General features: G+C 38.0%; 4 protein-coding genes across 9 annotated transcripts in view; 1 reads left to right on the top strand and 3 right to left on the bottom strand.

The window, feature by feature from the left end:
• LOC106163591 (uncharacterized) overlaps positions 1 to 1150 on the bottom strand; it is a 52263-nt gene extending 51113 nt beyond the window's left edge. For 4 of the 5 annotated variants that reach the window (XM_087012606.1, XM_087012610.1, XM_087012608.1 and 1 more), the window contains exon 1: positions 823 to 1150. In XM_087012606.1, coding sequence (XP_086868732.1) covers positions 823 to 963 — 141 coding nt within the window. In that variant the 5' untranslated portion in view covers positions 964 to 1150. The remainder of the gene's footprint in view (positions 1 to 822) is intronic. The other variant, XM_087012607.1, reaches the window with a different exon arrangement.
• On the top strand, positions 1146 to 6792 carry LOC106173200 (transmembrane protein 177). The gene is made up of 4 exons (XM_013554251.3): positions 1146 to 1317; positions 2450 to 2680; positions 3234 to 3351; positions 5349 to 6792. Exons 2-4 carry the CDS (start codon positions 2471 to 2473, stop codon positions 6038 to 6040), a joined length of 1020 nt encoding a protein of 339 aa, XP_013409705.1. The 5' UTR covers positions 1146 to 1317; positions 2450 to 2470; the 3' UTR covers positions 6041 to 6792.
• Positions 6793 to 7454: 662 nt separating this feature from the next.
• Positions 7455 to 14120, bottom strand: LOC106163589 (uncharacterized). The gene is made up of 3 exons (XM_087012611.1): positions 14020 to 14120; positions 10020 to 10289; positions 7455 to 9532 (listed from the first exon to the last, which is right to left on the bottom strand). Exons 2-3 carry the CDS (start codon positions 10281 to 10283, stop codon positions 9212 to 9214), a joined length of 585 nt encoding a protein of 194 aa, XP_086868737.1. The 5' UTR covers positions 10284 to 10289; positions 14020 to 14120; the 3' UTR covers positions 7455 to 9211.
• A 2948-nt stretch (positions 14121 to 17068) lies between these two features.
• On the bottom strand, positions 17069 to 22490 carry LOC147761720 (uncharacterized). 2 transcript variants are annotated; one of them, XM_087013956.1, is made up of 8 exons: positions 22308 to 22490; positions 22078 to 22201; positions 21921 to 22025; positions 20430 to 20938; positions 19806 to 19955; positions 19379 to 19489; positions 18958 to 19064; positions 17069 to 18619 (listed from the first exon to the last, which is right to left on the bottom strand). In XM_087013956.1, exons 1-5 carry the CDS (start codon positions 22347 to 22349, stop codon positions 19917 to 19919), a joined length of 819 nt encoding a protein of 272 aa, XP_086870082.1. In that variant the 5' UTR covers positions 22350 to 22490; the 3' UTR covers positions 17069 to 18619; positions 18958 to 19064; positions 19379 to 19489; positions 19806 to 19916. The 2 variants fall into 2 exon arrangements, with proteins under 2 accessions (XP_086870082.1, XP_086870083.1); XM_087013957.1 differs by lacking the exons at positions 21921 to 22025; positions 22078 to 22201; positions 22308 to 22490 and adding an exon at positions 21008 to 21180.
• Between the last annotated feature and the right edge of the window lie 1078 nt (positions 22491 to 23568).

The raw sequence follows: 23568 nt of genomic DNA, 5'->3' as shown, positions 1-23568 counted from the left end.
GTGGTTAATAGTTTGCTTTTGGTTTGACTACCCATGGCCATGCTAGCCTGCCACCTTTCACAAAATTGTCATATATATATTGTTTTTAATACTAAACCAGCTGTGATAGCACTGATATATATATATATACTTCCAGTTTAGACTGCTGTATGTCCTTTAACATGGCTTAAGATGTCCTTTAACATGGCATAAGATTCATTAATTAATAAGGGTAACAGCAAGGCATGGTATAATGGGAGCAGTAATAAAGATATGGGGATCCCTTCTTCCTCCCCCCCCCCCCCCCCCCCCCAATCTTAATCAATTAATCCCAAATTTAACCTTCACTGCAACCATCAACACTAACAAATTAATATGTTAACTGGCTGCAATAAGGTAATTGGTAAAGCAAACTGTCAGCAGCAATCAAAGAGACAAATCTGATAAACAAAATCATTCATCTCAATATATCTAGAGCAATAACGTGGGGATTTGTTCCGACAGTCGGAGGCGGACACAGTTAAATTTATGGGGGTGGGGTGCACGGCGACGCCGTTGATTCCTCCTACTAGCAAACACACTTCTGGAATTAAAGGGAATTTGTGGCATAATGGAGAAAAAATTGTCCCCGTCTCTTTCGTACATAGAATCCATAAACCACCACCAGTTGCGCAGCTGAATCTGCATTTGCCGTCTTGGAATGATCGAGTTGAGAGGAGCAATGAAATTGACGAGGGCCAAACTAGGTCATGCATATAACCCTATTTTGAAGTCGAGATTTCGAACGATTCTGTCGTGGCGGGATCGGAAATATAATATACAAGAGGTCAGATGTCTACTTACGTCTATGTCTATGCTGATATCCGTTCCATCCAGTAGGATTATTTTGCAATTGATGCATCCCTTTCTTGGCTTTCCATCCCCAACTTTCTGAATCCCGCGACCCGTTCGTCTTCGGCTCAAAAACCGTATAAGTCTAGACATTTTGGTTCGCGATTTCCCTTGGTCAGCTCGCTAAAATAATCCAATGTAAATCCCCAAGCATGCTAGGTAATTGATATAAATTAAAAGTCGTAGTTTTAATGTTAAAATCTTAAGACCCCCGCTCCATCGTGTGTTGTGTGTGAACGGTAAAAATTCTCTTACTCTGCACCTGCGCACTTGTTGATCGCATGACGTCACGTCAGAATCTCGTTCTGAAAAACAAAATGTCTGCGCCCTTTTAATTGTGTGGAGAGCAGGAATAGCGCCAAGTCGGTTTGAAATTTCCATATTTAAGAGAGGAAGTGGGATTCAAGAGTTGTGTCAGTTGAAAAAAGATAACGTTTACTTTCCAAGGTACCGCTTTTTAATGCTACATATTTCAGAGCCTGCAATTTTTCACACATTCAATGTGATATCAGGGAATAAAAAGTTATGAAATAAATTACCTAACTGGGTTTTGAAGGGCAAACTGGTACAGCTGTCTGCAGAAACTTTATGTATTAGACATGAACTTTTTTCCTTGGAAACGCTTAATCTCGCGTTTTTTAATTCAGTTCTGAAGGTTTCTGAGATTCGCCAAAATCTGCAATAAAATGATAAATGTTCACGGTTTTTTAAAACCTAGGCTCATGCGTCATGTGTAGTATTTCGCTGGCTTGTGTTTATAAAAAGATAATGGGAGGGTGGGGCTCTCAACCACAACTACTTAGCATGAAATCCATGTATTACTAATGGAGGACTTACAATTTTTGGTATGTACACAAGCGTGCACACACACACACACACAGACACACATACACATACTAGATCTGGCAAAAAAAAAAAATTAAAAATCGGCCCCATAACTCGAAAACATCCTATACTGCAAACGAGCGCAAGCATCTTGATTCCATAACTCGCCTATACTCGCCCAATATACTACATTGTAGCCTATATGTGATATCGCTATGTGCAATACGCGATGCTTTAGACTTACACCCCATTTCCATAGATTAGATCGACCTACTTTAGATCGACCTAACTCCCTGGGGGTTCATGCTAAATAGCTGTCAGCCGGGCAGACACGAAAGTTGATTACCTCCTTACAGATTGTAGTAGGCGGTTCGGACATTTAAGTCAGATTATCTGAAAGTAATCTAGTGAGACTCCCCGCGGGGATAGATCGATCTAAAATCTATGGGAATAGAGCCTTACTCGGCCCAAACCAGTTTGCGCACCCACCACACAAAACAAATGAATCTCTCCTTACTCTTGGCTCTTTTGACAAGAAAACTGTTGGCTTTACAAGAGTGTTTGAGACTTAAGATGAGAGGTTATCAAAGTAAAAATGAAAATTGAGAACCCCAAGTTTCATGGTGAATGTATGTACGAGCTATGATATTGTCTATGCTTCTTTTGCTCTATCCTGTATCAGGCTGTATGACATATTTTCACTTGCAGTATCCATCGCAACTGTCATATCGTTAACAATATCTCTCCATTTCAGAAATCCACTAGACTGTGCACCATGTCAAGAATCTGGCAGCGTCTGAAGGGATTGAAATTCAGTGAGGAATTCGTCAATATGGTTGTTCCATCATTCATAACTGCAGCATCTCTCTACCAGGGCTTGAAGCACGTATATGGTTTGGACAGAATGAGGAGCAACTATGAGAAGAAGGACTCTCGTGGGAAACCAGTCGGTATTGATGAAGCCACTGAAGCTCTGATCAGTCAGGTAGGCTGAAAACCCAATCCCATACCTAGATTTACTAGCAGGATCGATCCAGCATTGAGGGGTTTCTTGCTTTATTATGTTCGGCTCGCGTGCCAGACATTTACGCTGTTTATGCTGAATGCAATTTAGCAAGAATCCCCTCGGAGATAGATCTATCTTGTTAGTACAGTAGGGATATGGGAATGGTCTCTAAGGGTCATGTGTTCAGAAATGCTGCAAAAATGGGAAAAAGTAGCTTTAAGAAAATGCACGAAAGTGACAGAAGTTTGAACTGGAACGACGCAGAATGAGTGTTTATTTATAGAGTTCAGAATTCTACTTGATGGGAAATTTGATTTCTCACTGTGTTGTTTTACCGAACTTGAAGGTAAATTCATTGATATCGAAGCGACAGTGTTGACAACTCAAAATCAGTTCAATTGTAGGTTTTGTGATAAGTAAGATCCATTTCAAAGTAAGATCAGGCATTAGATTCAAAATTGTCAGTATAGATCTTAGTAAATGCACTGAGTTCACAGTTCCGCTAATAGTGCATTTTTTTAATAACATCCAGGTATTAAGAAGGAGGAATCTTGTTCCCTATGAAGAAGCTGGGTTGGAATTCTTCTACAGTGACACAAAGGGACCAGTGTGTATGGGCGCTCTCGGGTGTCGTGGTGGTGCTTACATAGGTTTGTACACTGTTTTACTCTTGATAAAAAAAAATTCTGAGGAGTTTTTCTTTAAAACTATGAGACGTGACATTTTAGTTTTTTTGATTGCTTGATTGACAGGCCAGATCAAAACTTCATGCTTAATGATATTTTAACCCTTTGTTCATGGGCCTACTGACTCACAGATTGTTATGATATCTTTTACTGCACAAAACCCAATGCAATATTCCAATGGTTTGAGTCAGATTTACAGATACCCTGTTCACAATATCGCCATTTATCGAAATAAATGGCGAATTAGGTCACAATTTGATTATTGCAGTAGTCTGAAGGTATAAGGATTTTTGTCAACCCGTTTCTCATAATCCTGCTAGTGAGCTGGATTTTCTTCAGGGACTCAAATAACTTACCAGAACCGACAACTGTATAGATCTTACTGCGCATGTGTGTAGAAAAGTGTGGGTATCTATGAAAACTTGTTTATTACTTGAGTAATTGCACCAAACGTATTTGGAGATCAACACTCACTACCACATGGGGAAACGTATTCTGCCATCTGAAAAGTTCCAAGAATGCTGGAATGTCTTTTGAGGTGCACTTGCCGTTATAAATAAAAACAGAAGGCAAAAGCTGTGTACGAATAGAGATGTTAAGTCCCCATATTTTATTTTTTTATTTATTTTATTTTATTTATTTTATTTATTTATTTTTTTTTTTTTTTGGTATTTTGAGTTGTGCAGTGTGGAGCATATGTGAGTGTTCATTACAAGAAGTTAAACCTGGACATTTTGTTTCGCTACGCCTATATGAACAAGCAAGTGAATCAGATTTTTTTACCAGAAATTTGAATTAAAAAAAAAAAAAAAAAAAAAAAACAGAATTTTTGGATGGCAGTGTGAATGGGGTTATTAAGTCAAAGAAAACCCAGTGACACATAATGACCAGTTTATTTGTTGACACTCAGTTACTTCATGTTCTACATGAGGTCTCCAGCCTCTGGACCCTCTCCCATAACTCGCATCATTCTTCTTAGCTCACCCAAGCGGTCTCTCTTTATGTGATCCCCAGATATTAATTCTAAAGACTTCTATACTTATCTTATCTAGGGTGGATTCAATATGGCATTATTGTGCAGTGCAAATCTTAGGGTGTATTCCCAGAGATTTAGATCGATCCAGAGATTAAGATTTAGATCGACCTAACTCCCTGGGGGTTCACACTAAATTGCAGTCAGCCGAGCGCGCACGACAGTTAATTATCCCCTTAAAGCTTTTAGTAGGTGGGACAGACGCTTCAGCCGGCTAAGCTGACAGTAATCTAGTGAGACTCCCCACAGGGATAGATCGATCTAAAATCTATGGAAATGGGGTCTTAATTACTCAAATTGCACATGTACCCTTGCATTATATGATCACATATAAGGCCATGAAAAAAGCTATAGTCAAGTGCACAAGCGACTATGTTAAAATCAATTTACAAGTCTGGGTTTATTTTGGTGTACTGAACAAGATATGAAGGTCTCAGCGTTATGCCTCATAGTTTAGTTTCTATAGATATGATTTACTAGTTCTTTTTAGCCATTTATACACAAGGGAATGAAAAATCTGTTACGCCTGAGTCTTCAGTCTTAAAGGGTCGATATGGCTTTATTTGTGTACTATTTGTCCTATTTTCTTTTAGCAAAAGATATTTTATATCTGATGTTCAAGCCAACCTTATTTATGTAGGGAAAAAATACTCCAGCATGCAAATTATTGCTGGACTCATCCCTGAACTTACATATGATGTTTTGGACCATTTTTTTTTTTTTTTTTTTTTTTTTTTATTTATATAAATTCTGAAGGAGTCATGGATTGCAAAGAAAATAAAATTAGCAGGATGTTTAGACATAAAAATATGACCCAGAAACATTTTGGTATGCACATGGCATACCCTCAGTCCACTGAAAGAAGACAAAATTGACATGAATCTTGAAACTATTTTTATTTTAAAAATTAATTTTCTTCTTTCACCAGGTCTGCCATTCTTTATGGCGTATAAGAGTGTCGATGACGTAGTGAAGAGCGAAACACTGGTACTCCGAGGCAAAACATCCCACGACATTTATCAGATAGATTGGGAAGACCCTCTCTCCCTGGAGATGGCCAACTCTCTTGTCCTTTCGGAAAAGGCAAAGATGTTTCTGATTGCACGGGAAATCTTCAACGTCAGTACATATGCTCCCTTGGTCAACGCTGTAGCTGTGGGTGCTTCTGGATTGATGACGTACTCCATTTACAGGCACAACTTCTACAGAGCCAGATTGGTTGGTTGGACTGGGCATGTATTTTTTCTCTCTTTGGCTGCACTGGTAGGTGGCATTATGTACACCGTAATCACTGATAACTACAACTGTTGGCTGCAGGGCTGGACGAATAAAAAGGCAGCCATGTTGGGGACGGAGTACGCCGAGGGAGGTGTGGAACTCTTCGAGAGTATATTAAATTTGAATAAGATCACGAGAGAAATGATGGACGCGGCCGATTATTACAACAAGGAGGGGAATGTTAACTACCCATGGTACAGGAATCCGTTTTTACCAATTACATTACAACGAGACAGTGTCAGGAAAATCCTGGATGATCTGCGAGCTGGGGTTGTTCAACCGACTGAGTATCCTGACAAAGACTACGATGCCCCAAGATTAAAGAGAGCGAGACAGCTTTGAACTGTACAGTATTTAGAGACCATTCCCAGACCCTATCGTATTAACTGTGGAGCGATCTATCTTTGAGGGGATTCTTGCTAATTGCTTTCAGCTTAAGCTGCTCTAATGTCTGGCTACTGAAGCTGTTAGGGGGGAATTAACTATAGTTTAGCAGCTTCAGTAGGCCTACCAGTCATCTGAGCCACTTAAGCTGAAAGCAATATAGGGAGAAACCCCTTGGAGATGGGTGGTGCCTGTCAGATAGGTCACAGTATGGGAGCCCAGTCTTTGTGAATGTTATACTATGAACTGTTATAAATCTCAAAGTGTATATTTTGATTTTTCCAGTTGTTATTAAAATGAAGGGAAATTATAACTTCAGCTCATACTAGACACACTGGAACAGCGTGATTCTTCTTTACTTCCGAGTTGTTTTCATTTGTGACTTATTGGCATTTTCAACGGGTGACTTAAAACCTCCATGGAGCTGCAGTATTGTGCTAGTTGCATTACCTGAATGTCTGCAGTAACATTTGTACCCTCTGAAATCTGGGGTCTCTAAAATAGCATACAAAACTGAAGTATTGTATGGGACCATGCTCAGACCCTATTGTACTAACTGTGGATTGATCTATCTATCTCCGAGGGGATTCTGGCTTAATTGCAATCAACTGAAGCAGCTTAGATGTCTGTCAGACCATAACTTACTACACCGGTCTACCAAAATGTAAAAATGTAATGATAAAATGAATAAACTCGTTATTTGAATAGAATTGAATGGTTGGAAAGTGAAAACATAAACCATCAAAACCGACCAAGTTTCTGTATTTAAATCAAATTGAAAAAAAAAAAAAACATGCATGCACTGATATGTTTCATTATGAAAACCTCAGATAAGGAAACAGAACTCTGACTAGGCTATCATTCTCATTTTAGTCTATTTATTTATTTTATTCCTTTAACATATACAAAAGTTTTTAGATGGGAAAATATCAATAGAACAATTTTAAATGTCCCATTTGCTCCAATTTGAGATTCTGAACATAGACGCTAATCACCAGTCACCTCTGCCTCTGTCCACTCTTGTCTCCCACTGCAAAAACGATAATGGTTTCTCAGCGTCAGAATCGAATCTGAAAAATTACACTAGTTTCTGGCTGCTAGAATCATTTTTTGAAAAAGGACAGTAGTTTCTGGTTGCTATGAAAACGAAATTAAAGGGTGGGAAAATTGCATGGTTATCCAATCCCACTAGGCTGAGTCAGCTCAGATAGAAATTCAATTTTGGGGTCAGGGTCTTACTTAGGCTTCGTTCACATGGAATGTCTATTTTCTAAAAATCTATCTGTCTACCAGCATACTGCATGTGCTGTTTTTGACCTGTTTGTCCTAGATTTTATTTAAAGAAGTTTGCAGACAACAAAAGCTCTAGACATTTTGACAATTTGGCAAAGATTTTATTTCGAAATGAGCGCCAGTTGAGTTTGCATTTTGTTGATCATATCACCATATATATAAAAGACTAATTATAGGGATAGTATTCAGATATACTACGCCACAATACCCAACTGTGTGACTATATATCCAAGAAACACTACAGTAATGTCTTATCAGAAACACAGTTAAGCAAGACATCCTTTCCAAAAAGCAGCCATATGATAACAGTAATACAGACTTAATATATTATTACATATAGCAAAGTACACATTTTAAGTGCTGTATCTAAAAAAAAATTAACTTTTGTGTCGTAAGATCTGTTTTCAAACTTTGTACATACAAAAAATCATACAACATACACGTCTGCATTGATATGGCATACATAAAGATAGAGAAACTGAAAACACCCCCCCCCCCCCCCCCACCTCCTGTGCTGTCCATAAGGTACAGTGCTGCCGAAAGATATTACATACTCAGGGGCGGATTTAGGTCAGATTTTCAAGTTTACATTGACGGGTATCTAATTTTTCTGTCGGAAGACGGTCAAAAAATGGAGGATGGATCAACAAATATAATATGGAAGACTGTCAGAAAATATCTCTGGATCCGCCCCTGATACTGATACAACAAGTTTTTTTTTTTTTCAGCCTTCTTGTAACCTTAAGGGTGTCCAGGGGAGAAAGAGTACAACCAGGTACCACCCGGTAAAACTGAATCTAAAAGACAAAAAAAAATACACATGTACAGTAATTAAAGCCAAAACACTACATTTCTAAATAGATGATATAATTCTGCCTGTATTTATGATGTATCTCTGTCTTTTTAACCAAATACAGTCTGGTTTTATAATACAGTTAGACTGCATTCCCACAGATTTTAGATCAATCTATCCCGTGGGGAGTCTCACTAGATTGCTGTCAGATTAGCCGGCTTAAATGTCTGTCCCGCCTACTAAAAGTTGTAAGGAGGTAATTAACATTCGTACATGCTCGGCTGACAGCAATTTAGCTTGAACCCCCAGGGAGTTAGGTCATCAAGATAGATCGATGTAAATCTGTATGAACCCAGTCTTACTGTTTCTCAGACCTGACCACTTCCTAAATTAAGTATACGTAACTGGCATCATGTTGAATCAAATGAATAACTTGTTACCTAATTCATGGAATATTTATAATCATTACAATGCCAATCAGGTAAACATTAAGAGAAAAAAGGGTTTATGAAAGAACTGTGTAACTATTATGCATCAATACAGTTGAAGACATCTATAAAATGTTTTAAAGGGTAAAATAATGTAGCTTAGAAAGAAACATATTTGACCACCAGTTTACATGTATGTGTGACAAATAGAAAACAACTGGATCTTTCAAATATTGCTTTTAACTTAGGGTCTACATTTTTTCTTCAAATAAAGACTTGTATCCTGTCATTTAGAAAGAGATAGTACAGAATTTGTTTCATTCTAATTGGAAATAGTTTTCTTCTTTGAAAAAAAGAAATACAACCGATTTCTATAAAGCTTTTGCCTTAATGAAGATCAATTGTGGTTGTTTTGTCAGCAACATTCAGAAAAAAACAAAATGAAACCTAAACAAAAATACATTCCAAAGTTTATTTTTTTTATTATTATTATTACTATTATTTTTTTTTTCTATAAAAGAACTTTGGCACTCAAATTTCATCACCAGGATTGAAGAATTTGAAGCAAAATACAGCTGATGGCCTGGTAAAACTCATCACCTAAAATCACCTTCATTACTTCTCCTTCTTAGCATCACCTCCACTCAAGACACAGCCTTCATAATTTTCTCCGATTGGGAAAATTCTTTTCTCCACCCAGTCTGGTGTCGAGACGGGGTTACTCCAGGCATAGAGTGGGTTGTGCAGAATAAAATAGACCAGACAATGTGTTATAAACAGGGATATGATCACTTCCACTGTGGTGAGGTACTGGCCCAGTAAGTAGCAGTTGATGGTGTGGACAAGCACGTCATATGTGGTGCCAAACACTGCCAACAATTCCCAGCGTTTTTTGTGATGACTGCGTTGCCAATCAAGAGAGCTCCAGCTTATCAGCTAAAATGATAACATAAATTTGGTCAAAATCACATGATTATACTTTGAATTGGTCAAACTAAACATATTTACTTTACGCAATCACTACCAGTAAATACTGTAGTATAAGTCAAGACAAATGACATGACAAAAGATAAAAACTTCATTTCATCATAACATTTTCCATATTTGGGAAATTTGAATTTTGAGTTACCATTGGTGTGATTATTTATTTATTTATTTATTTATTTATTTATTTATTTATTTTATGTATTATTATTATTATTTTTTTTATTATTTATTATTATTATTTTTTTTTTTTGCCAATACATTTCATGCAAGGAACCAATAACAAATATGTAGTTTCTAAACTGAAGAAAATTCATTTTATACCCATGTCATTTCTGGATAACAAAAATTCTATTAAAAGAAATATTTCTGAACTATAAATTTCATTTCAGTCATCTTTATAAAATTCCAATAAGTAAATAAATGAATACAAAAGTACCTTCTTGCAATGGGAAGAGGAATCCCAGGTTAGGACATAGTACCCATGCAGAATGTTATGAATCGCTGCTAACCACTTAAGTTTTCCAATAAACAAGACGTTTGTCGTAAACACTGTCATAGCTTCAACAAGGAAATAGCAACGCTGTCGCACAATATCTTTGCGTGGTAACAAACGCATGCGAAATATGATTGACATATGGATTATGAAGTGATATACTTCCAAGCAGAACAAAAATGCAGCTGGTAGGCTCATCGAATCCATTTCAATCTGTAAAAGAGTAAAAAGAAAAAAAATTGTTTAAAAGATATTCATAATATCATTTGTCAGTTATTTTGTTAAGGGCAGATGTACAAGTACATACTGGTATCACAATGCTGTTTATCATTATGTAATTTTGCATTAAAATTGTCAAAAACCTTACTTTGAGCACTGCCACCACAAACATTATGAAAAGAAAACTACTTATTATTCTTCTTAAAAGAATGATTTGATGGTTTGATGATTAATACCAATAACTAATAATATCTTTTTCTTGATTTTCAGTTGTTGGCACTAAATAATATATGTGGGCTTAAGATCAGATTAATTTGTCATAATACAACACTTGTGACAGTTTTTTTTTTTTAATTACGCAAGTGCAAAAGGGAATCTTAACTGGCCCAGTGATTATAATTGGGACGTGTCTTTAATGCAAAAACGATAATGGATCCAGTATAATTCTGTAAGAGGCCACTACTAGCAAATCCTGGAAATTATGTTATTATTATATACTGCCTACCACTTATATCAAATATTATAAAGAATATTGAATCAAACTTTTGCATTAGCTGTAGGGGTTCCATAACATCTTTTTATATATTTGTAATGTGCAAATGGGATGCTGTTGGTATTTTTTTGAAAATGGTGTTTGGGAGATGTTTTTATTGTGAAAGTACTATAAGATTTATGCGAATGAATATATTTTTGGTGTTTTTGGTACTACACTTTTTTAGTTTTCGCTATTATTTGGTAACCAACGGCATTGCTTAAAACCGGGCATGATTGTGTAGGCCCCTATAACTCCCGACTTGATGTTTCACAGGTTTAAGCTCGGTGGATGATATATGCATGGCACAGAAAACAGTACGCAGGAAACAAGTTATTCACTTCTGCAACTTAAAGGGATAGTAACTGTTCGTTTTTGCTATAATAATTTTTCCTGGAGTAAACAACAATTTTTCCATACTTACCAATGATTAATGAATCCATTACTTACCAATGATTAATGAATCCATTTCTACATCCAAAGTAAGTCCCAGAGTTTTTTCTTTTTTTCCCTATTTTTTTTTCTTTTTTTTTTTTTTTTTTTGTAATAATTTCTTCAGAGATTATTACAAAGTATAGCCATCTATGGAGGTGAGGTGGACCGATGACAAGCTCAGATATAAGAAAAATAGCTATAACTGCCGTTTTTGTGGTAAAACAGAATATATCATATTTCTATGAGTTGTTTACAATGTTTTTATTGTGAAAAATAAATCTCATACGGAAAATCGGTTTTTAAAGCAGAAAGTTGCTTGTGCTGTGGCAGTGACTTTCGATTGCAAGATATTCTTAGTTCAAACTTCAAACTCCGCGTCGCGGAGGTCACTTATGGAAAAATTAGTTTTTCAGTCGGATGTTAAATCGTACGGAGCCCTTTCAGTCCCAGTCCAGCTGCCGTACGTCTTCCGTGTGGCTTCGGATCGATAAACTGATGCAGCACCTTATTTATTTTTTTCATCAAAATGTGACAGGATTCTCTTTGTGTTATTTTCCTATTTTTTTCTTTTTAAACAAATAAATAAATGGGGTGCGTATTTGTTGCACCCATATAGCGATTGTGGTAAATTCTGCGATGAAACCTTTTTAAAGTTTAACTCACACTTCAATTAGTCACCTTTGCGCGATTCCAGCTGTTAAATATTGCATTGTCAAGTTGCAGTTTTAAAACAGCTGGTAGGAATCATACAGGATAAAATACAGCACCTTTAGGTATTGGGTAGGCTGCATACAAAACCAAACATGTCCGATTTCCAGGAAAAAAAACCCTGCCAAACCTGTTAACTCAACAGTCACGTAGCTCAAGACGTGCGCAAAACAAAACTGAAAAGAGGTTTAATATTATCAGATATTTGCTTTTGTAATACTAGTTGTTATGGTTAGAATGAGCTAGAAATTAATGAGACGCCTTACCTTTTTGAATATGTTAATATATGTGTGCAGATAGTGAATTCCTCACATTTAGGTGGGGTTTTCGATCTATTTCGATCGTTGATAGAAAGTCCCCTGAGATGTTGACGACCATGAGTCTTTCCCTGTGAAATTAGGGTAAGTGAGATTGCTTAAGCACTTCTGCGTGTATTGATTTGGTTGTGATGATTACGTGGATCTAGGTCAGGTGTATTATACCAGGACAATACATCTACCTGTAAAAACTTTTTTATGTCACAATAATATTAGTCTACAAACAGTTTCCCAGCGAGCAATTTATGTTTTTTTAACGTTGAAACAACGTTGAACCATAATGTTGTTATGACGTTGGATAAACATTGGATTTGAAAGTTGACTCAACGTCAGATAACAACATTGTATAAACCCCAGTTGTTAGACAACATTCTTGCATGAAAAGACATTATAATGACCTGAAATGTTTTTATTTTTGGTACAAAACACAGGCACACTGTAAAAACATCCAAGTGCCTGCGCATGCTTTGTCTGATTTTTTCAACGCATTTAGCTCCTAAGCATGTTTTGCACCTAAGCATGGTACACCTTTTTAGCCTGGATTTGTTTAGCAGTAGGACATGATTGATGGCTAAATACATGTAGGGTATATATGTATGGCCTTTAAGTTGAAATTTCCAAGGTTTATATATATATATATATATATATATATATATATATATATATATATATATATATATATATATAACAAAGTCACAGTCACCTCAACCTAGCTGTCTATCTATAACAGGGTACCGAGAACTGTCAACTTTAACTGTTAACTTCACTCACTCACATTTACAGGAACTAATTCATCCCAGTGTTAGCTGATCTTGAAAGGAAGTTTATTGGAATGTATTTTTGAATAACAAGTTAAGAAAATTCACTAGTTCACTAAAGACACAAAACAGTTAACTGTCACTTTTACTTTAAAACACTTCTTTTATTATTTTGATAAAGTTAGTTACAGTATTGATAAACAAAGTATCACGTTTTCAATAATTAATATTTTAAATTACAATCCATGTCTGCAAGGTTGTGTCAGTAACCAAAATACAACGTTGAGTCAGCGTCACATTATGACGGTGTTTTGACGTGGCTGAATCAACGTTGATTTTACGTTGAATTTAGGTAGATCAACGGCAATTCAACGTATCAACCTGTTTTCAACGTTGATCCAACGCGACTATGCCTGCTGGGTTGGTACTTCGCTCGTATTTTTTTCTATTTAATGTATCACTTTTTTATTCTATTCTATTTATTTATTTATTTTTTGTAGAGCCAACTTTACACTCGACGGCGTTCTTTCTGCGTCCCGTAGCATGGGCCCGTTTGAATGTAAAATAAAATAAGAAAACTAACTAATACTTAACGTGCCGACAGCTGGCCGATCATTGAGCATTCATTCTGCAAGCCAGTGTAATGGCCGTATAAAGGACTCAAAAAGGATGCCGTCCAGTGTAAAGGGGGTTTAACAGATTAACACTCCTTTTTTTTTTCCAACGTTCACCAGCTTTTCTATACTCTACTCAACGCCAGGACGAGTCTCCACGGAGTAAAATATGCAACCATTTCTTTCGTTATCCGGAACATTTAGCACAAGGCCGTGAGTGTTGCGCCATTCGACCTATTATTCATTAAAACTCCTATATATATGTGGCCTCGTCGTTACCACCATTTTTTTTCGTAATTATCTGAATGGACTGATATGCCTATATATCCAAAAAGAATAAAACTGGTAGAAAAATGTCACCTTTTCAAAGAATACGAAAAAGCTGCCTAATATCTCTGCGTTGCAGTTTTTCGAAGATTCCCTTATACACGTTGCAATATGGAAATATGCGTGACAACTGTCTCCATCATGCTAAATTTATATTTGGCAAACTTTAGAACCAATCATCGATGGCGAAAGTCTATCTCCTATGCTGGTTGCAGGGCAAGCCATCATTGCTGCCGTCAACAAATGCCAGGGCCGCCGCAGTACGTTATTACTGTGGATATTTTTGACATCAGACAAAAATGACTGTCTATTTATTTATTTGTGAATATCTGTGGAAAATCAATCTGTCGCCCTGGTAGAGGGTATCTTTTTGACATGGAATTGGTAGCGGTGTATTTCACAGGGATGGATTTTATATCCTGATCTCTGTAAAACTGCTGTTGTAAAGCCTCTCTTAAAGAAGAGCAGTCTTGAAAGAAACGAACTGAAAAACTATAGACCAATTTCCAACTGCTCTTTCATTAGTAAATTTCTGGAAAAAATGGCATTCTCGCAACTGAACAACTACTTAACAGCTCATTCTCTGTATGGTAAATTCCAATCAGCCTACAGAACGGGTCATAGTACTGAAACAGCCCTGCTAAAGGTTCAAAATGATATCATGCTCTCATTAAACAATCACTGTGATGTCATCTTGGTCCTCTTGGATCTTTCTGCTGCTTTCGACACGATTGACCATGATATTTTACTACAACGTTTGCAGTGCAGGTTTGGCATTACAGGAATGGCGATTGATTGGTTGAGCTCTTACTTAAAGGGAAGAACACAAAAAGTGGAAATTAATTCCCTTCTTTCTGCCCCTGAAACCCTGAAATATGGTGTTCCGCAGGGATCGGTGTTAGGCCCACTACTTTTTTCACTCTATATGGTGCCTCTTGAGGAGATCATTTCTAAGCACAATCTTCAGACCACAATTTTTGCTGATGATACTCAGATTTATGTAACTTGTGATAGTCGGTGTGATTATTCTGTAGTGTCAGACATAGAGAAATGTATTGATGAGATCCGGGTGTGGATGCTTTCAAATAAGCTGGCTCTAAATGACACTAAAACGGAAATAATCTGGTTTTCATCTAAATTTAAAGATAGAAAGGACTGTGCTACTAACACTAATGTTCGCATTGGCAATGTGTCTGTGAAAGCATCTGTCAGTGCTAGAAATTTAGGTGTGTTTTTTGATTCAGCTGGGATCTTTGACAAGCATATAGACAATGTTTGTAAGTCGGCATCTTTTTCACTGTGGAGAATAGGGAAGATTCGGAATTTACTAAATATAGAAACAACTACAAAATTAGTTCATGCTTTTATTACATCAAAATTAGATTATTGCAACAGTATTCTTTTTGGGGTGAGTGACAGCAAATTGAAAAAAATCCAATTGATTCAAAATTCAGCGGCCAGATTAGTTAAAAAGATAAGGAACCAGAGCTTGGATCATATCACTCCAGTGTTAAAGGAATTGCATTGGCTGCCAATCAAACAAAGAATTTTATTCAAAGTGTTGTGCATAATTTTTAGAGCTTTTAAAGAAAACACACCTGGTTATATTGCACATCTTATTCAGTCATCTGAACCACGCAGGTTAACAAGAAACTCTTTTGAAAACAATTTTATACTCAATCACTGTGAAATAGACAGAAAATGCAACAAATTCTATGGAGACCGGGCTTTTACTGTTTATGCTCCAAAATTGTGGAACAAATTGCCTTTTAGTATCAGAGCTGAAAGTGACTATAATACTTTTAAAGCCTGTCTTAAAACTCATCTTTTTAAAGAATTTTATGGCTAGTGTTCCTTTAAACCTTTTAGTTGTTTATCATTTATTAAGAGTGAGCTTGGGTTAATTTTAGTAGTATTTTAAAGTTATATCAATAAATTTTCTCTGCTTTCTTTAATTAATTAATTTTATCAGTAAATGTTAAAGTATTTTAGTATTGTTATTTTTAGACTTTTTAATTATTTGTAAAGTGCATTGAAATGTAAAAAATGGAATGCGCTATATAAGAAATAAATATTATATTATTATTATTATATTATTATTATTATACCTACAGCTTCAATCATTTGAAATATAGGGCCTAACGATCGAAATATACGTTTCCAAGACGGCTACAGCGCGAGTGGCATCAAATGTCCCAACTGACTGCCTTTGAGTGGCTGTAAACGGTAATAAGTAATCTTGAAGTATGCAAAATTTTATATTTAAACAGGAATTCTCTACTTAAAGTAAAAAGTGCCCAAAATGGGCCCTGTGAGTATGTGACTTTCAATGCCATCGACCTACTTTCGGCCTTTACTTTCGACTGTCTTGCTTCTCTTTACTCAGTCATAGCTGATTATAACGCAAGATCATCTTCTAAAGATGTGGTCTGTCAATCGAGTATGCGACAAAAACTCTTACATATCGAAAATATCCGAGTCCTGAATCGTAAATTTATTGAGTTTAATGCTAATATATTAATTTAAAATTAAATTATTTAATGCTTGATTCGAATCGTTCCGTCAACTCACCGAATTTTAAAAAGTGCTTTTTTTCGTGGGTTGGGGGAATCAATAAAAACGACCCCCTTCTAAAATCTTGGATCCGCCCCTATATATTAAGTACTCCTTCAGTAACATCGAGAGGTGTTTGTTTCTTACATCTACAGCAGAATATATTTATGTAAGACGGTTGACTTTGGGGGCTCTAATCAAACTCAGGATTGTCTAGGTATCGGCTCGAGTTATGCCCGGCGAAAAAGTTACGCAACACCGCAGGTTCATTTCCAAAAAATTATTTTATTACCTGGGCATTGCCAACATTACTACTTTTAAGGAAGAAAGGTACATTACTAGTTTTGAGGAAAAAAAGCTCCGTGGCAGAAATCGCCAAATCTTAAATTGAGAAGGGACAATTGAAAAGAATTTCGACTGATTATTAAACGAGCCACGTCCATAGGCATGCAACTCCACTAAAATAAATTTGCAAGTCTGGTGATTATTTTCCCCATCTGTACACGCCTTTTTTTCAAAACAAAAAGAAAAATTAGAGAATGTATTTTTATTCAACTATTGTATACAGTAACATTCAATGTCAAGTACTTTAGTAATCATAAATGAATCATGTGAATGCAATGAATCAATAAATGGTAGTACCCGATGCCCTCGGGCCGTGGGGAAAAACCCGTCTAAACCCTTCGTGGGGAATGCCGGGAAAATGCCCACGCCCGGAAACTTCAGTCTTAAAAACGCGAAAACTTCAGTTTTTTTATTGGCAGGGCACCTTACAGTTCATATCGTCCGTTTTAGACAGCATGGTGCAACTGAATAATTTTCTCTCGTGACTACAAACTATTCTCTGTATACACTATAGTGGTACACAAGATGAAGCAGAATAATTTACCAAAGTACATGTAATTCCTACTGAAAAAGGTACTGACGACGAGACATTTATTAAAGTTTTAACACAATTAAACCGAGACTTATTTTAACTTCATCTAGGAATATGAAGTCATAAATAAAGTAACTCGATCCATTTAGAACAGAAAGCATACATCAAAACCTGGTATAGTTCTCTCTCGTGATAAAATACACAAAAGTTCAGGTAATATGATTATTACCCAGACAACTCAACGACTGAAATTAACATATCACTGTTTAAAATAGAAGTTTCTCAAATGTAATTTTGCCCTGAAATCGCAACTAGCTATGTGATACAAGAAAAGCAAGCTTGCTTCGACATATTTCATATTTCACACTACACTGTATGACCGTCCACGCAAATTTCAATATGAATTCTTGAGTCCGGAGAAAAAGGTGCATATATGATGAATTGGATATGTTTGTCAACTATAACACTTGAGAAAATCATAATATATTAGTAATATTAGTAATGCGCGGGTTACTTGAGGTTAGTGTGCGGCTTATGATCTTCTCAAACGTTATACTGACGAACAACTCCACATCATCAAAAGCACAAATTTGAAAAATGACTACATCACTAAGATTGAAATGAAACACAGACGACCATAAGTGGTGATAATAACAATGTTTTGCGAGCGAAAACTTATCTGCATTTTGAATGTGGATAAAGCAACTGGATATTCTATTTTAAATTTTAATAACAACTGTAGAAGCAGACAATTTTTTCACACAGAACCACAATTCATGTCATTCAATTGAACATTTATAGAATTATGATCATACTGAACTTCAGTTTTCTCCTAAGCTATTGGAATAAAATGTTTCACTCTCAAAGTGAAAAAATAAAACTTTAATACAATTATACCCGACTCATATCTGTGACCCATAAAGCGCAAAACTGTTCAATATATAAGACTCGAGTACATCATTAGATTGTATTGCTCTTACATTCAGTATATCGCTCTTCACTACCGTTCCACATTCTCTAAAATATTTTTGCAGACAGGCTGTGTCCTTAAAAACCAAGATTGCTAGGACTTCCGATCATCAATGAAGTGGCAACAGGGGCTCGTTGCTAGCGTCATTAAGTGTTTCACATCTTGGACATTTGGGCTAGGATTGATGGCATCTGCGTTCGGGCATCATTTCTGGAAAACTGCCCTTTCGTAGCCTACAAATGAATTGTAACGTGTTCACACAAAAAGTATGAAAAGTAATTGAAAGCTTGCAGTAATTGCAACAAAGAACATCTATTTCACTGGTATTTACACACCGTTAACTCTAGTATTTTGATGTTTCATAATGCTTTGGTTCTTAAAATGAATATATTTTTTATTTTATTATATTATATTTCTATAACACAACACAAGAAAACCACATGATTTAGGAGAGTGCTAAGATTCTACAAAAAGAAAGCAAATAGAAAATAAGAGGGATTAAGGAAGGAATATAAATCACAAAAACACCTAATGATCTGAACAATATAAACAGATGAAAATACATGCTCACCGGCAAGGTCCCTTAGTACCACAGCCGCAGCACCGAGGGCGAGGTTGGGGGTAGTAACTCCTGGTATTCAGACCAGTGACAACGCCATGTGTGTCACTGATGGAGATCTGAAAGTTGGTCGATGGGATGTCAAAATACTTTGCATTTTTTAAATTTTATTTTGCAAGTTTCTGATAAATTAAAAAGTTTTTGACCACTATAATGAGTTTCTTGCATGTGAGTGCTTTTTTTTCAAGTTTGCAACAGATTGAAAGAGCTTTTGGGTTCTAAAATTCTTCGTTCTGATTTAAAACAATTATGTCTAAGGCGTTGCACAAATTTTCCAGTTTCTTGAATTTGCATTGACAAAAGATTTGTAATGTGCATAGAATAAATGACAATTAAGTTCATTGTTCACCCTCTACCCTGGCCCATAACTTACCTTTAAGGGTCCCAAGTTCCAATGGTATCACAACTAGGCAAGGGCTCTTGAAATCCCATTTGCTGATGTGGACCATCGTCCGGCCAGGCGGTCACCAATGATCTCCCTCAACTATAAAACAAATTTAGAAGACATTAGTTTCCCTGGTTTGTTTTCTATCAATCTGACTTGAGTTCAACATTTTAAGGTACGAACAAAAGTGAACTGTTGTGGTTTAATTTCCATAAACAGTGTGTTAAAAGCATAAGCAGTTCACTTAAAATAGTAATTAACTTTATTAGAAGAACGAAATTACAATCATTTGATACTATTATTGACTCTGAACTGCTCCATTTTAATCCTTTTGGTCTAAAATTAAAGATCAACTTTGAATAAACTTTTTAATGAACCCCATATATCAGCGATATTAATAAGTAGCAATGAGTACCTGTGCCATGATGACTTCACCAAACCGTGAGAAATAAGTCTTTAAGTCATCGTCTGTGCTCTTATAAGGCAAACCCAGCACTATTAGGTTACAGCACTTCTTGCTTTGTTTTCACGTTGCGATTTTCCAGGGTCTCATTTCATCTTTTCTCTAAAACGGTAACACTTTCCAATTACTATTAATACTGTATTTAGAAATAACCATAAGATTTTTAAAAGGTACTCAAAGCAACTTAATTTAATTTAATTTTTAATGTAACTGTTACATCACAATGCTAAAAATGTCAAGGTTTTGTTAATAATAATAATAATAATAATAATAATAATAATATATATATATATATATATATATATATATATATATATATATATATATATATATATATATATATATATATATATTTTTTTTTTTTTTTTTTTTTTTTTTTTTTTTTTAAGATTTGTATTCGGACCAGAAAATCTTGACTCAGACCATTAGTTTTTGGGAAAGTTCAGGTCCGAATGGCCAATAGGATGAAAAGTTTATGGAAAAGACTGCAACTGAAATAATAAATTTCCTCTATTTCTCTCCCCAATAACACGGATTACCTTTAGGGGTTTTCCATCTCATTTAAACACCACATACCTTGGACGCTTCTCCAATGCAGCCACCTCGTAGACGGACCATGGCGGCACTCGCTGCACGCTCCTCCAATGCAGCCACCTCGAAGACGGACCATGGCGGGACGCGCTGCACGCTCCCCCAATGCAGCCACCTCGTAGACGGACCATGGCGGGACTCGCTGGACGCTCCTCCAATGCAGCCACCTCGAAGACGGACCATGGCGGGACTCGCTGCACGCTCCTCCAATGCAGCCACCTCGTAGACGGACCATGGCGGGACTCGCTGCACGCTTCCTGAATGCAGCCACCTCGTAGACGGACCATGGCGGGACTCGCTGCACGCTCCTCCAATGCAGCCACCTCGAAGACGGACCATGGCGGGACGCGCTGCACGCTCCCCCAATGCAGCCACCTCGTAGACGGGCCTTGGAGGGACTCTCTGGCACCATTGATTGAGTCGCTGAAGCATAGATGTGGTCCTCTTCTCCTTCCTGTAGTCGGAGCTCTCTCGAGAATCGCCATAACCGAGTTCTGTTAACAGAAAGAAACACGGATTAATGACTTATCCAACCTATGTAAGCAATCTGCAGTCAGGCTTACCTTTCATCTCAGTGAAACGCCACATGCCGTGGACGCTTCCCCAATTCAGCCACCTCGAAGACGGACCATGGCGGATCTCTCTGGCACCTAGGGATCGGAGTCGATAAAGCGTGGATGTGGCCCTCTTCTCCTTGCAGTTGTCAGTGGAAGCTCTATCGAGAATCGCCATATTGGGTTCTGTTAACAGAAAGAAAAACGGATTAATGTCTTTTTCAACCTATGTCAGCACTTTGTGATCAGGCTTACATTTAAGGTTTTTCCATTTCAGTTAAACACTACATACCTTGGACGCTTCCCCAATGCAGCCACCTCGTAGACGGACCATGGCGGGACTTGCTGCACGCTCCTCCAATGCAGCCACCTCGTAGACGGACCATGGCGGGACTCGCTGGACGCTCCTCCAATGCAGCCACCTCGTAGACGGACCATGGCGGGACTCGCTGCACGCTCCTCCAATGCAGCCACCTCGTAGACGGACCATGGAGGGACTCGCTGCACGCTCCTCCAATGCAGCCACCTCGTAGACGGACCATGGCGGGACTCGCTGCACGCTCCTCCAATGCAGCCACCTCGTAGACGGACCATGGCAGGACTCGCTGCACGCTCCTCCAATGCAGCCACCTCGTAGACGGACCATGGCGGGACTCGCTGCACGCTCCTCCAATGCAGCCACCTCGTAGACGGACCATGGCGGGACTCGCTGGACGCTTCCTGAATGCAGTCACCTCGTAGACGGACCATGGATGGACTCTCTGGCACCAATGATTGAGTCGCTGAAGCATAGATGTGGTCCTCTTCTCCTTCCTGTAGCCGGAGCTCTCTCGATAATCGCCATAACCGAGTTCTGTTAACAGAAAGAAAAACGGATTAATGACTTATCCAACCTATGTAAGCACTCTGCAGTCAGGCTTACCTTTCATCTCAGTGAAACACCACATGCCGTGGACGCTCCTCCAGTGCAGCCACCTCGTAGACGGACCATGGTAGGACTTGCTGGAAGCTCTCCCAATGCAGCCACCTCGTAGACAGACCATGGCGGTACTCGCTGCACGCTCCTCCAATGCAGCCACCTCGTAGACAGACCGTGGCGGAACTCTCTGGCACCAAAGGATCGGAGTCGCTGAAGCGTAGATGTGGCCCTCTTCTCCTTGCAGTTGTCAGTGGAAGCTCTATCGAGAATCGCCGTATCGAGTACTGTTAACAGAAAGAAAAACGGATTAATGTCTTTTTCTACCTATGTCAGCACTTTGCGATCAGGCTTACATTTAAGGTTTTTCCATTTCAGTTAAACACTACATACCTTGGACGCTTCCCCAATGCAGCCATCTCGTAGACGGACCATGGCAGGACGCGCTGGACGCTCCTCCAATGCAGCCACCTCGCAAACGGACCATGGTTGGACTCGCTAGAAGCTCTCCCAATGCAGCCACCTCGTAGACGGACCATGGCGGAACTCTGGCACCAAAGGATCGGAGTCGCTGAAGCGTAGATGTGGCCCTCTTCTCCTTGCAGTTGTCAGTGGAAGCTCTATCGAGAATCGCCGTATCGAGTTCTGTTAACAAAAAGAAAAACGGATTCATGTCTTTTTCTACCTATGTCAGCACTTTGCGGTCAGGCTTACATTAAAGGTTTTTCCATTTCAGTTAAACACTACATACCTTGGACGCTTCCCCAATGCAGCCACCTCGTAGACGGACCATGGCGGGACTCGCTGGACGCTCCTCCAATGCAGCCACCTCGTAGACGGACCATGGCGGGACTCGCTGCACGCTCCTCCAATGCAGCCACCTCGTAGACGGACCATGGCGGGACTCGCTGGACGCTTCATGAATGCAGCCACCTCGTAGACAGACCGTGGCGGAACTCTCTGGCACCAATGATTGATGGGAGTCGCTAAAGTGTAGATGTGGCCCTCTTCTCCTTGTAGTTGTCAGTGGAAGCTCTATTGAGAATCGCCATATCGAGTTCTGTTAACAGAAAGAAAAACGGATTAATGAGTTTTCCTACCTATGTCAGTCCTCTGCTTCCTGGACCTGTAATAAGAAGAAACCTGGAATGCATAGAAATATACATGCAACGACACTACAATAATAGCCCACAACAGAAGAAGGCGACGAAGTTTCCTGCGAAGATTCCTGGGCGACGATTCCTCGTGGAGAGAAGCGAAGACTTTAGCTGGCCAGCTTAGAGAAACGTCGAATCCACCGTCCAGACGTCTGCGTGTGCAAGAATCGACATGTCGATGAGCGATACGTTGACTGGAAAAGATTCGGAAAAATGTGAGTCGACTCCTTTGTCCTTTTTGCTTGATACGGGGCGCAGTACATGGCATCCTTCTTGTTGCTCCTGATCTGTCTGCGTTGAATGAACACAATTTCAAAATTTCGCGCTTTTATACCTTCAGTGATAGAAAGTCACATGGTGGCGTTCCTGGTCAACGTTTTCAAAGGGGGTGGCGTTTGATAGTGATCCCCATACTTGATTATAAAATCTTTTTAACATACATATTATATTAACTAATGTTTATTTGATTATTCTGTTAATTATCTTATTTTATAATA

Source organism: Lingula anatina, chromosome 5 (genome assembly GCF_051362555.1).
Source record: "Lingula anatina isolate TDL-2025a chromosome 5, LinAna3.0, whole genome shotgun sequence".
Classification (NCBI taxonomy): Eukaryota; Metazoa; Brachiopoda; class Lingulata; order Lingulida; family Lingulidae; genus Lingula; species Lingula anatina.
Note: the sequence above shows the minus strand (reverse complement) of the source record. Positions and strands in the feature narration are given on the sequence as shown.

Coding starts and splice junctions, on each gene's coding strand:
- LOC106173200 (XM_013554251.3), top strand. CDS start 2,471: ATGTCAAGAATCTGGCAGCGTCTGAAGGGATTGAAATTCAGTGAGGAA. Junction 2,681..3,233: donor CTGAAGCTCTGATCAGTCAG/GTAGGCTGAAAA, acceptor AATAACATCCAG/GTATTAAGAAGGAGGAATCT. Junction 3,352..5,348: donor TCGTGGTGGTGCTTACATAG/GTTTGTACACTG, acceptor TTCTTTCACCAG/GTCTGCCATTCTTTATGGCG.
- LOC106163589 (XM_087012611.1), bottom strand. CDS start 10,283: ATGGATTCGATGAGCCTACCAGCTGCATTTTTGTTCTGCTTGGAAGTA. Junction 9,533..10,019: donor CCTCTTCCCATTGCAAGAAG/GTACTTTTGTAT, acceptor TTATCATTTTAG/CTGATAAGCTGGAGCTCTCT.
- LOC147761720 (XM_087013956.1), bottom strand. CDS start 22,349: ATGGTCCGTCTACGAGATGGCTGCATTGGGGAAGCGTCCAAG. Junction 22,026..22,077: donor CGCCACGGTCTGTCTACGAG/GTGGCTGCATTG, acceptor TCTGTCTACGAG/GTGGCTGCATTGGGAGAGCT. Junction 20,939..21,920: donor GTGTTTCACTGAGATGAAAG/GTAAGCCTGACT, acceptor TTCTGTTAACAG/AACTCGGTTATGGCGATTCT.